The sequence below is a fragment of the Scyliorhinus torazame genome, chromosome 12 (assembly GCF_047496885.1).
Source record: "Scyliorhinus torazame isolate Kashiwa2021f chromosome 12, sScyTor2.1, whole genome shotgun sequence".
NCBI classification, from domain to species: domain Eukaryota; kingdom Metazoa; phylum Chordata; class Chondrichthyes; order Carcharhiniformes; family Scyliorhinidae; genus Scyliorhinus; species Scyliorhinus torazame.
Genome location: NC_092718.1, coordinates 212,800,372 through 212,813,967, shown reverse-complemented (window position 1 = coordinate 212,813,967; position 13,596 = coordinate 212,800,372). Strand labels below are relative to the sequence as shown.

The window sequence follows — 13,596 nt, the reverse complement described above, 5'->3', positions numbered from 1 at the left end:
AAACCATTTCCCGTTGAATTAAACGGCACTCTGTAATTTCAAAGTCGAGAATCACACAGCCGGGAGGGAGGGAACTAAACATGCTGCCAATTCCCCCAGCTGACAAGGGGAACAGCCGCAACCCCTCACGCAGAAGGGCAACTGCCCTCCCCACCAGGCAAGGATTGGGTCACTTCCCCCCCCCCCCCCCCCACACACCACGCAAGCATCGGGGGGCCCCTACCCTCGCACCCCACCCGCCCTCCCTGTCACTGGCCTCAGCCCCTCCATAGTCTGCAGCTCCCCCTCATCTCAATGCGCATGCACAACGCCGCCTCCAACAATCCCCCCCCCCCACGCTGCCGTCACACAGATAAGGAGAACCACCCAATGGGGCTCCCCAGAGGGCCCGCCCCTGGCAGTGCCAACTAGGCGGTGGTCATCACAACTGTTTTTTTCATTCGAAAACCAGTAGTGATTCACGGCAGCCTGACGTCATGTCACGTCTCGCTGCTGTACGTGTGTGTGTGTGTGTGTGTGTGCCGGGGGGGGGGGGGGTGAGGATCCGGTTCAAGCCTCAAAGATCATGTCACTGGCGCATTGGCGGGCAAGATTTCGGACCGGGACCTTGCTGGCGCAAATCCCGTTATGGCCTACGCCTTAGATTAGCACCATAACGGGATTTGCGCCTGTGGCAAATGGGTCCTCTACATTTTGCCCTCTGTGTGTATCACCAACAGAGAGCTCATTGTTGGCTTTGTAATCTTTTTATATAAATTTAGAGTACCCAATTCTTTTTTTCCAATAAAAGGGCAATTTAGCGTGACCAATCCACCTCCCCTGCACATCTTTTAGGTGGTGGGGGTGAGACCCATGCAGACACAGGGAGAATGTGCAAACTCCACACGGACAGTGACCCGGGGCCGGGATCAAACCCGGGTCCGCGGCGCCGTGAGGCCGCAGTGCTAACCACTGCGCCACGGTGCCACCCTGGTCTTGTTATCTTAATACACAATAAATATGGTTCACTATGTTGCTGCCCTCTTGCTTTTCGCTCAGATGGCTGGCAGTTCAAATACCCACTCAAGGGTTTGACACTCGCAGTGCGGTACTGAGGGAATGCTGCACTGTCGGAAGTGCTGCCCTTTGGGTGAGATGCTAACCCAGGTCTTTCCACCCTCTCAGACGGACGTAAAAGATTCCTTGGCACTACTTTGAGAAAGAGCAGGGGGCGTTATCCCCGGTGACTTGGCCAGTATTTATCTCTCGGACAACATCTCCAGACTGCTGCTACGGGCCAGGGTTTGGAAAACTCCACAGTATGTTATGGAGTTCACCTGACCTCATAATAATTGTCACAAGTAGGCTTCAAATGAAGTTGCTGTGAAAAGCCCCTAGTCGCCACATTCCGGCGCCTGGTCGGGGAGGCCGCTCCGGGAACTGAACCCGCGCTGCTGGCCTTGTTCTGCATTAGAAGCCAGCTGTTTAGCCCACTGTGCTAAACCAGCCCCTAAGGGAAACTATAACTGTTTGTTGAATTTGGCTGGGATGAGCACAAGAGCTGTTTTTCAGGTGTTATTCAATGGACTTCTTGGGCACTTTCAATCAAAAAAACAAGCTTTATTCTCTGAATTTAGTTAACATTTGTATAAACACACACAGCAAGAATCTTTTATGAACTACAAACATAAAGACCCCACACAGCTACAGTAATCTATATATAACCCTTAATGAATTCCCCCTTGAACTGTTCCAATTCAATGATAAAATCCAAGTAAAACCAGAAACCCTTTTAAAAGGTGTGGCCCAGCACACAACATTCTTACTGGTACAAGACTTGTTATTAATACTCTGTTCCCCAATTTCAAGCAGCAGATTTGAATTCCTTCCAGAAAGCAATTATCTCTTTTACGTTATCAAGTAGTCTGTAAACAGCTTTTTAAATGAAGATAGAGAAACACTTCTTTCAATCTGTGCAGTTCAAAACCCAGTCCAAAACTCAAAGCGAAAGTAAAACCCACAGAGCCACAGCCCAGCTCCATCCAATGACATCACCAAAGCCATGTGATAAGACAAAAACCTTTCTTAAAGGGACACTCCCATGGCACTGCCCGCTCCCTCCTTTTGTCTTGGGTGGCAAAAACTGGCAAATATTTCAGACACTTATTTCTGAATGGTAAAAGAACCGTCATGAGGGGAGTTTTTTTGACAGCGAGTGGCTAGGATTTGTAATGTGTTGCCTGACAGTGTTGCAGAGGCTGGGTGCCTTTCACAAGGGCATTAGGTAATTAACTGAAGAGAAAAAGTCTTCAGGGCAAAGCCAGCATGGACGTGATGGGCTGAATGGCCTCCTTCTGAACTGTAACCATTGTGTGACTTTATAAATGGGGGAAGAAAGTCTCACTGTCTGGAGGGTACTGGGTGGCCTTAAGGGCCATGACAATATGTATCCCCAGAGGGTGCTGCCATTCATCGTTAAGTGCACACATCCCTTTACATGAAACCAGCTAGCCAGATGTCCCCCCTCTCTCCATTTAGCCTGGCTCTCTCTGTGCACAGGCACAGGCAATATTCAAATGTGTTTCTCATGGCAAATTGGGGTCAGTCAGCTGACCACAAGTGTTTGCCAGCTTTGCAACAATTAATTTTTAAAAAAATTCATTTATGGGATGTGGGTGTCGCCTGCTAGGCCCAGCATTTATTGCCCATTCCTTGTTGCCCTTCAGAAGGTGGCGGTGAACTGCCTTCTTGAACCGCTGCAGTCCCTGCAATGTAGGTACACCCACAAGTACCTCTGTGAGGGAGGGACTTCCAGGATGTCACCCCAGCGACAGTGAAGGAATGGCGATATATTTCCAAGTCGGGATGGTGAGTGACTTGGAGGGGAACCTCCAGGTGGTGGGGTTTCCAGGGGCGAAATTGTCCCCCAACGGCGCGATGTCCGCCGACTGGCGCCCAAATCGGCGCCAATCAGACGGGCATCGCGCCGCCCCAAAGGTGCGGAATGCTCCGCATCTTTGGGGGGGCTGAGCCCCAACATTGAGGGGCTAGGCCGGCGCCGGAGGGATTTCCGCCTGGCCAGCTGGCGGAAATGGCGTTTGTTGCCCCGTCAGCCGGCGCGGAAATGCGGCGCATGCGCAGGAGCGTCAGCGGCCGCTGACAGTTTCCCGCGCATGCGCAGTGGGGAGAGTCACTTCCGCCTCCGCCATGGTGGAGGCTATGGCGGAGGCGGAAGGGAAAGAGTGCCCCCACGGCACAGGCCCGCCCGCGGATCGGTGGGCCCCGATCGCGGGCCAGGCCACCGTGGGGGCACCCCCCGGGGTCAGATCGCCCCGCGCCCCCCCCAGGACCCCGGAGCCCACCCACGCCGCCCGGTCCTGCCGGTAAATACCAGCTTTAATTTACACTGGCGGGACAGGCAATTTCTGGGCGGGACTTCGGCCCATCCGGGCCGGAGAATTGAGCGGGGGGTCCCGCCAACTGGCGCGGCCCAATTCCCGCCCCCGCCCAATCTCCGGTACCGGAGACTTCGGCGGGGGCGGGATTCACGGCGGCCAATGGCCATTCTCCGACCCACTGGGGGGTCGGAGAATGACACCCCAGGTATCTGCTGCTCTTGGGCTTCTAGATGGTAGTGGCCGTGGATTTGGAAGGTGTTGTCTCAGGAACCTTGGTGAGTTGCTGCAGTGCTTCTTGTATATGGTACACACGGCTGCCACCGTGAGTCAGTGGTGGAGGGTTTGAATGTTTGTGGAAGGGGGAGCAATCAAGTGGGTTGCTTTGCCCAGGATAGTGTTGAGATTTTTGAGTGTTGTAGTTGCACTCATCCAGGCAAGTGGGGAGTATTTCATTACTCTCCTGACTTGTGGAGGACAGGCTTTGGGGGGTCAGGAGCTGAGTTACCCACCGCAGCATTCCCAGCCTTTGTCCTGCTCTGGCAGCCACAGTATTAATATGGCTAGTCCGGTTCAGTTTCTGATCAATGGTAACCCCTGGGATAGTGATTGTGGGGGATTCAGCGATGGTAATGCCATTAAATGTCAAAGGGCGATGGTTAGATCCTCTCTTGTTGGAGATGGTCAGTGTCTGGTGCGGCGCGAATGTAACTTGCCGCTTGTCAGCCCAGATCTGGCTGCTTCATGGAATGAGAAAAGCACATACATAGGCCAGAGTGGATAAATTGGCCCTTCGGTTAACCCGGCACCCTTATGGGCCAGAGAGACTTTCTCCCCGTTTATAGAATCAGAGAATAGCTACAGCACAGAAAGAGGCAATTCGGCCCATTGTGTCTGTGCTAGCTCTCGGATGGACAATTCTGCTGGTCCCACTTCCCGGCCTTTTCCGTGTAGCCCTGAAAATCCGTTCTCTTCGGGGTCTTCTCTTTCGAAAGCCTCAATTGATTTTGCCCCCACCACACTCTCAGGCAGTGCATTCCAGATCCTAACCACTCATAGAATCATCAAATTTACGGTGCAGAAGGAGGCCATTCGGCCCTGGGAAAGAGCACCCGACTTAAGCCCACACCTCCACCCTATCCCCGTAAATCCAACCTAACCTTTTGAACACTAAGGGGCAATTTAGCGTGGCCAATCCACCTAACCTGCACGTCTCTGGACTGTGGGAGGAAACCGGAGCACCCGGAGGAAACCCGCGCACACACGGTGAGAAAGCGCAGACTTAAATCTGCACCCTCTCGTTTCCCGGTTCTGCAGCCAATGGGATCAGTGTCTCACTCTCTACTGTGGCCCGAGCCCTCGTGATTTCGAACACCTCTAGCAGATTTCCCCTCAGCCCTCTCTTCTCCAAGCTGGAGCAGTCCCAGCTTCTCTACACCAGCCGCGCCCTCGTCCCCGGAACTATCCTCGCTAATCTTTTCTGCAATCAGGTAAAGTTGAAGGATTTCGACCCAGCGACCGTGACGGAACAGCCGATACGTGCGCAGGTTAGGACAGTGTGCGACGTGGATGGGATCCCAGTGAAGGCGTACACCTGTGTACATGCTGCCTCTGTCTTTCCAGGTGGTGGCGATGGTGGGGGAGGAGGGCGGGGGGGGGGGGGGGGGGGGGGGGGGGAGATGCCAAATTGAAGCTCTCTAAAAGGCACGATAGGCCGAACAAGCCTGTTTCCGTGCCATCTGAATGTTTTTGCGACCGGGGACCGAAAGCTAACCTGCTGGGTTCTGCTGCTTGAGGGAAGATTTACAGTGGTTTCCATCGCAGTGTTATCACTGGAATTCAGACAGTCCGCAATCAATACGGCAACTTTACAGCAGCTTCATGAGGATGAGACGCAGGGTATGTCTGAGATTTTAATTATGATGAACAGAGTCTGATCTGGAGGGCAGCAGCATTATTTAACAGCCCCGTTGTCCCGTCTGTAGGTAACTGTGGTCCATTCACCAGAACGACGGCAAACCACATGACTGCAGTTACACGTAGAGACATGGAGATACACGTAGAGACATGGAGATACACGTAGAGACATGGAGATACACGTAGAGACATGGAGATACACGTAGAGACATGGAGATACACGTAGAGACATGGAGATACACGTAGAGACATGGAGAAGGTGGGATTGTTCGCAACACAGCAGGAAAAGCTAAGGGGGGAGATTTAACAGAGGCTTTCCAAACACTCAAGGAATTGAATGGATTAAATAAGGAGAAAGTCTCCCCAATGGCTAAAGGATCGATTATTGGTGGATACAGATTTAAAGTAACTGAAAGGGCAGCACGGTAGCACAAGTGGCTAGCACTGTGGCTTCACAGCGCTAGGGTCCCGGGTTCGATTCCCCGCTGGGCCCCTGTCTGTGCGGAGTCTGCACATTCTCCCTGTGGGTTTCCTCCGGATGCTCCGGTTTCCTCTCACAGTCCAACGACGTGCAGGTTGGGTGGATTGGCCCTGATAAATTGCCCTTAGTGTCCAAAAAGGTTAGGAGGGGTTACTGGATTACGGGGATAGGGTGGAAGTGAGGGCTTAATGTGGGTCGGTGCAGACTCGATGGGTCGAATGGCCTCCTTATGTACTTTACGTTTTATGAAATCACAGAAACGTCGTAAATAGGAGCAGAGTAGGCCATTCGGCCCCTTGACCCTGCTCCGCCATTCAATATGACCATAGCTCATCCTCCACCTCCACGCCATGCTCCCAATTTCTCCCCATAGCCCTCAACAACTTTAGAGTCTAGAAATCTATCTATTTCCTTTTGAATGTGTTCAGGGATTTGGCCTCCCCCGCTTCTGTGATAGAGAATTCCACAGGGTCACCACCCCCTCAGTGAAGATAGTTCTGCTCATCTGGGTTCTCAATGGACTGCCCCCCATCGTGAGACGGTAAGCCCTCGTTCCAGACCCTCCAGCCAGGGGAAACATCATCCCTGCAACCAGTCTGTCCGGCCCTGTCAGACTTTTATACCTTTCAATGAGATCCCCTCTCATTCTTCTGAACTCCAGTTAAAACGGACCCAGTCGACTCAATATTTGGGCAACACGACAGCACAGTGGTTAGCACAGTTGCTTCACAGCGGCAGGGTCCCAAGTTCGATTCCCAGCTTGGGTCACTGTCAGAGTCTGCGTGGGTTTCCTCCGGGTGCTCCGGTTTCCTCCCACGGTCCAACAATGTGCAGGTTCGGTGGATTGGCCATGATAAATTGTCCCTTAGTGTCCAAAAGGTTGGGTGGGGTTACTGGGTTTACGGGGATAGGGTGGAGATGTGGGCTTCTGTAGGGCGCTCAGGTTGCGACTGTGAGTAAATGTATTCCTGGAGGTTCCATCATATGACTTGGGCTCATTATTCAACCAACACATCCATCCTTAGAGTCATAGAATTCCTACAGTGCAAAAGGAGGCCATTCGGCCCATTGCGTCTACACCAACCCATCAAAAGAGCACCCAATCTAGGCCCACTCCCAAGCCCCATCCCCACAATCGCACCTAACGTGCACATTTTTGGACCCTAAGGGGGCAATTTAGCACGGCCAGTCCACCTAATCTGCACATCAGTACAGGAGCTAGGATGTGGGAGGAAGCCGGAGCACCCGGAGGAAACCCACGCAGACACTGGGAGAAAGTGTAAACTCCGCACAGGCAGTTGCCCAAGGCCGGAATTGAACCTGGTCCTTGGTGCTTGAGGCAGCAGTGCTAACCACTGTGCCGCCTTGTGTCGTCTGGCTTTCCTATGTCAATTAGAAAGCAAAGTGACACATTATACATAGATATATAGATAGGAGCAGGAGGAGGCCTTTTGGCCCTTCGAGCCTGCCCTGCCATTTATCACGATCATGGCTGATCATCCAACTCAATAGCCTAATCCGGCTTTCTCCTCATAGCCTTTGACCCCAGTCTCCCCAAGTGCTATATCCAGCCGCCTCTTGAATATCTTCAATGTTTATTATGCTTGACTGTCAGTAAAACAGTCCTTTTCCCTCATTATCAGTGCTTTCTATCTGGCAGAGAGAAATGTTGAAAGAAAACAACAACAAAAAATAATCTTTTTTGATGTCCTGGTGATTTTGCCGCAGGATTGCACACAGCCGTGTCCTAGACATTGATCTTCAATTGTTGAAGACTCCACACTACCCTGGAGGGTTGTCACCCTACCTGTAAAAGACTCTTTTTTTTTTCTTTTTTTTTAGAACATTACAGTGCAGTACAGACCCTTCGGCCCTCGATGTTGCACCGACCTGTGAAACCACTCTAAAGCCCATCTACACTATTCCCTTATCGTCTCTATGTCTATCCAATGACCATTTGAATGCCCTTACTGTTGGCGAGTCCACTACTGTTGCAGGAAGGGCATTCCACGCCCTTACTACTCTCTGAGTAAAGAACCTACCTCTGACATCTGTCTTTTCTCTATCTCCCCTCAATTTAAAGCTATGTCCCCTCGTGCTAGACATCACCATCTGAGGAAAAAGGCTCTCACTGACCACCCTATCCAATCCTCTGATCATCTTGTATGCCTCAATTAAGTCACCTCTTAACCTTCTTCTCTCCAACAAAAACAGCCTCTAGTCCCTCAGCCTTTCCTCAATACCAGGCAGCATTCTGGTAAATCTCCTCCGCACCCTTTCCAATGCTTCCACATCCTTCCTTTAATGCGGTGACCAGAATTGCACGCAATACTCCAAATGCGGCCGCACTAGAGTTTTGTACAGCTGCAACATGACCTCATGCCAAGAATCTTATCATTAGCCCAGTACTGTCTTCCTGTTATTCCTTCCAAAATGAATCACCTCTCACTTTGCCACCTCTCAGCCCAGCGCTGCAGCTGATCTATGTCCCTCTGTAACTTGTAATATCCTTCCGCAGTGTCCACAACTCCACCGACTTTAGTGTCATCTGCAAATTTACTCGCCCATCCTTCTACGCCCTCCTCCAGGTCATTTATAAAAATGACAAACAGCAGTGGCCCCAAAACAGATCCTTGTGGTACACCACTAGTAACTGGACTCCAGTCTGAACATTTCCCATCAACCACCACCCTTTGTCTTCTTCCAGCTAGCCAATTTCTGATCCAAACTGCTAAATCACCCTGAATTCCATGCCTTTGTATTTTCTGCAGTAGCCTACCGTGGGGAACCTTATCGAAATGAATGAAAATGAAATGAAATGAAAATCGCTTGGCTCTGTAGATTTTTTTTTACACCTCCCCCCCCGGTCCCGCCGCATCCAGTACGTCCTCGGTCTCTTGTAAATCGATCTTTGACACGAGACACGTTAGAAAGCTCCAGAAATGCAAGTTGTATTTCAAAATCATTTTCTGCCGCAGAGTCTGGGCACTGCTGCCCTTTGAAACGGGGCTGCCAGCCCCCGCGTTTGCACAACCCGCCTAATGAGTTTTCCGTTGGTAACTGTAGCTGTACTTACGCATCCACTTCCTGGAAGAGCCGGAGTTTGTCTGGGAAGATCTCGGATAAGAGGACATTGATGTACGGAACTTTGTGAGCCTGCAGCTGGGATTCCAAATGCTGACCAACAGGAAGGGAAAAGCAGTAAACAAAAGGGCAGTGGTTAACACAACAACATTTACATAGCACCTTTAACAACAACCTGCATTCATATAGCACCTTTAACAGCAACCTGCATTCATATAGCACCTTTAACAGCAACCTGCATTCATATAGCACCTTTAACAGCAACCTGCATTCATATAGCACCTTTAACAGCAACCTGCATTCATATAGCACCTTTAACAGCAACCTGCATTCATATAGCACCTTTAACAGCAACCTGCATTCATATAGCACCTTTAACAACAACCTGCATTCATATAGCGCCTTTAACAACAACCTGCATTAATACAGTGCCTCTAACACCAACCTGCATTCATATAGCGCCTTTAACAACAACCTGCATTCATATAGCGCCTTTAACAGCAACCTGCATTAATACAGCACCTTTAACAACAACCTGCATTCATATAGCACCTTTAACAACAACCTGCATTCATATAGCGCCTTTAACAACAACCTGCATTCATATAGCGCCTTTAACAACAACCTGCATTAATACAGTGCCTCTAACACCAACCTGCATTAATATAGCGCCTTTAACAACAACCTGCATTCATATAGCGCCTTTAACAACAACCTGCATTAATACAGTACCTTTAACAACAACCTGCATTCAACTAGTGCCTTAAACAACAACCTGCATTCATCTAGTGCCTTAACCAACAACCTACATTCATATAGTGCCTTTAACAACAACCTGCATTCATCTAGTGCCTTTAACAACCTGCATTCATATAGCGCCTTTAACAACAACCTGCATTCATATAGCACCTTTAACAACAACCTGCATTCATATAGCGCCTTAAACAACAACCTGCATTCATATAGCGCCTTAAACAACAACCTGCATTCATATAGCGCCTTAACCAACAACCTACATTCATATAGTGCCTTTAACAACAACCTGCATTCATATAGTGCCTTTAACAACAACCTGCATTCATATAGCACCTTTAACAACAACCTGCATTCATATAGCGCCTTTAACAACAACCTGCATTCATCTAGTGCCTTTAACAACCTGCATTCATATAGCGCCTTTAACAACAACCTGCATTCATATAGCGCCTTTAACAACAACCTGCATTCATATAGCGCCTTTAACAACCTGCATTCATCTAGTGCCTTTAACAACAACCTGCATTCATCTAGTGCCTTTAACAACCTGCATTCATATAGCGCCTTTAACAACAACCTGCATTCATATAGCACCTTTAACAACAACCTGCATTCATATAGCGCCTTTAACAACAACCTGCATTAATACAGTACCTTTAACAACAACCTGCATTCAACTAGTGCCTTAAACAACAACCTGCATTCATATAGTGCCTTTAACAACCTGCATTCATCGAGTGCCTTTAACAACCTGCATTAATACAGTGCCTTTAACAACAACCTGCATTCATATAGCACCTTTAACAGCAACCTGCATTCATATAGTGCCTTTAACAACCTGCATTCATCGAGTGCCTTTAACAACCTGCATTAATACACTGCCTTTAACAACAACCTGCATTCATATAGCACCTTTAACAGCAACCTGCATTCATCTAGTGCCTTTAACAACAACCTGCATTCATCTAGTGCCTTTAACAACAACCTGCATTCATATAGTGCCTTTAACAACCTGCATTCATCGAGTGCCTTTAACAACCTGCATTAATACAGTGCCTTTAACAACCTGCATTCATCGAGTGCCTTTAACAACAACCTGCATTCATCTAGTGCCTTTAACAACCTGCATTCATATAGTGCCTTTAACAACCTGCATTCATCGAGTGCCTTTAACAACAACCTGCATTCATCTAGTGCCTTTAACAACCTGCATTCATATAGTGCCTTTAACAACCTGCATTAATACAGTGCCTTTAACAACCTGCATTCATCGAGTGCCTTTAACAACAACCTGCATTCATCTAGTGCCTTTAACAACCTGCATTCATATAGTGCCTTTAACAACCTGCATTCATCGAGTGCCTTTAACAACAACCTGCATTCATATAGTGCCTTTAACAACCTGCATTCATATAGTGCCTTTAACAACAACCTGCATTTACATAATGTAGAAAAATACACAAAGGGGCTTCACATGAGTGTAATCAATGTCGAACCAAAGAGGAGGCATTCAGAGGTGTGCCGGCAATACTGACGGGGTCACATTCACAGGGCTGAGGTCCACACGTTTACTTCCCGGGAGATAAGCTGGGGGGTCGACTGAAGTGTTGAGATCAGGAATGGGGTCTCTTATCGAGACCGAGTGTAACAGTTTCCTGCTGTCGTCCACAACAGGCACTGTTCGGGGACCAAACCAATGGGGGCCCTGCTGCTGTGCACAGGTCAAAGCCACGCCATTGTATTGCCAGTAGGGCAGCATAATGGTTCTGATACAAGAACAAAAGAAATAGGAGCTGGTGTGGACCGCTCGGCCCATCACGCCGACTCTGCCATTCAATACTATCATGACTGATCTTGGGCCTCAACTCCATTTTCCCACCTGCTCCCCGATCCCTTAATTTCCCGAGAGACCAAGAAATCTGACTGCCCCAGACTGGAATATATTCAAATGACGGTTCATCCACAGCCCTCTGGGGACAAGAATTCCAAAGATTCCCAACCTTTGTGCAGGAATTTCTCCTCATCTCTGTCCTAAATGATCTGCCCCTTATCCTGGGTCTGTGTCCGTGTCCCCGCACCCCCCGTGTTTTAGAATCCCCGACCAGCGGAAACAATCTCTCAGCGTCCGCCCTGTCAAACCCCCTCAGAATCTGCTAGCTTTCCGTGAGATCGCCCCTCATTCTTCTCAACCCCAGGGAATACCGACCCGATTTTACTCAGCCTCTCCTCATAGGACAACCCCTCATCCCAGGGAACATTTTAGTGAACCTTCGCAGTCCCGCCTCCAAGGCAAGTAACTCCTTCCTTAAATGTGGAGACCAAAGCTATACACAGTCCTGCAGATGTGGTCCCACCAAAACCTTGGACGTGTTGTATTTATGATTTTCAGAAGGCTTTCGATAAACCCCCACACAGGAGATTTGTCAGCAAAATGAGAGCACACGGGATTTGGGATAAATAAACAGGCACGGACTGAGGATTAGTTAATGGACATAAAACAGAGAGTAGGAACAAACCTGTCGGCAGGCTGTGAGCGGTGAGATACCCCAAGGATTAGTGCTTGGCTCCGGTGACTCACAATCTACACCAACCACTTGGATGTGGGAATTAAATGTAATGATTCCAAATTTGCTCCTGGCATAAAACTCGGTGTGAATGTGTTGTGAGGAGCATGCAAAGAGGCTCCCAGGGGAATAAGACGGTAGCACGGTAGTTAGCACTGTTGCTTCACAGCGCCAGGGTCCCAGGTTCGATTCCCGGCTTGGGTCACTGTCTGCGCGGAGTCTGCACGTTCTCCCCGTGTCTGCGTGGGTTTCCTCCGGGTGCTCCGGTTTCCTCCCACAGTCCAAAGATGTGCGGGTTGGGTGGATTGGCCATGATAAAATTGCCCTTAATGTCCAAAATGGTTAGGTGGGGCTAGGATGGAGGTGTAAGCCTAAGTAGGGTGTTCTTTCCAAGGGCCGGTGCAGACTCGATGGGCCGAATGGCCGCCTTCTGCACTGTAAATTCTAAGTAAGTGAGTGGGCAAGAACATGGCAGGTGAAAGTGCAAAGTTATCCGCTTTGGTAGGAAAAACAGAAATGCAGAGTGTTCCTTAAATGGAGATAGATTGGGAAGTGCTGATGTCCCAAGGGGTCTGGGTGTCCTTGTTCATAAGTCACTGAAACATAATGTGTAGATGCAGCAAGCAATTAGGAAGGTGTGTTGGTCTTTATTGCCAGAGGATTTGAGTACAGGAGCAGAGATGTCTTGCTGCAACAGTATGGAGCGTCGGTGAGACCACATCTGAAATATTGGTCTCTTTAACCTAAGGAAGGGAAAATAAACTTGCCACACAGGGCGCGCAACGAAGGGTCACCAGGCTGATCCCTGGAAAAAGGGGACTGTGCTACGAGGAAAGAGACCGGCGTGTATTTCTGGAGTTTAGAAGAATGAGAGGTGATCTCGTCAAACACACAAAATCCTTGTAAGGGTCAATGGGGTGGATTCAAGAAGGATGATTCCACTGGCTGGGGGTCTGGAGGGTGCTAGAACCTGGGGACATATTCTCAGAGTAAGGGGTCGGCCATGTAGGACCGAGGTGAGGAGGAATATGTTTTACTCAGAGGATGGTGAACCTATGGAAAGCTCAGACATTGAGTGTGTTCAAGTGTGAAATATAGATATCTAGATATTAAAGATATCAAGGGAAATTGGGATACTGTGGGAAAATGGTATTTGGCCATGTGACCACAAGATATAGGAGCAGAATTAGGCCATTCGGCCCATCAAGTCTGCTCCGCCATTCGATCTTGGCTGACATGTTTCTCATCCCCAGTCTCCTGCCTTCTCCCCGTAACCCCTGGTCCCCTTGTTAATCAAGAACACCAGATTCATTCTTGGCATGTTGTTATCTACGAGGCTGCAGACCAAGAGCTGGAAGGTGGAACTAGCCAAAATAGTTCTTTCTTAGAACATAAGAATGTAAGAACTAGGAGCAGGAGT

The 13,596-nt window shown here is 49.2% G+C and overlaps 1 protein-coding gene across 2 annotated transcripts in view; it reads right to left on the bottom strand.

Moving 5' to 3' along the window:
* The window catches only part of dph1 (diphthamide biosynthesis 1), a 1,014,294-nt gene that overhangs the window by 182,388 nt on the left and 818,310 nt on the right, over positions 1-13,596 (bottom strand). For both annotated transcript variants that reach the window (XM_072469877.1, XM_072469878.1), the window contains one exon: positions 8,849-8,949. In XM_072469877.1, the coding sequence (XP_072325978.1) occupies positions 8,849-8,949 (101 nt within the window). The remainder of the gene's footprint in view (positions 1-8,848; positions 8,950-13,596) is intronic.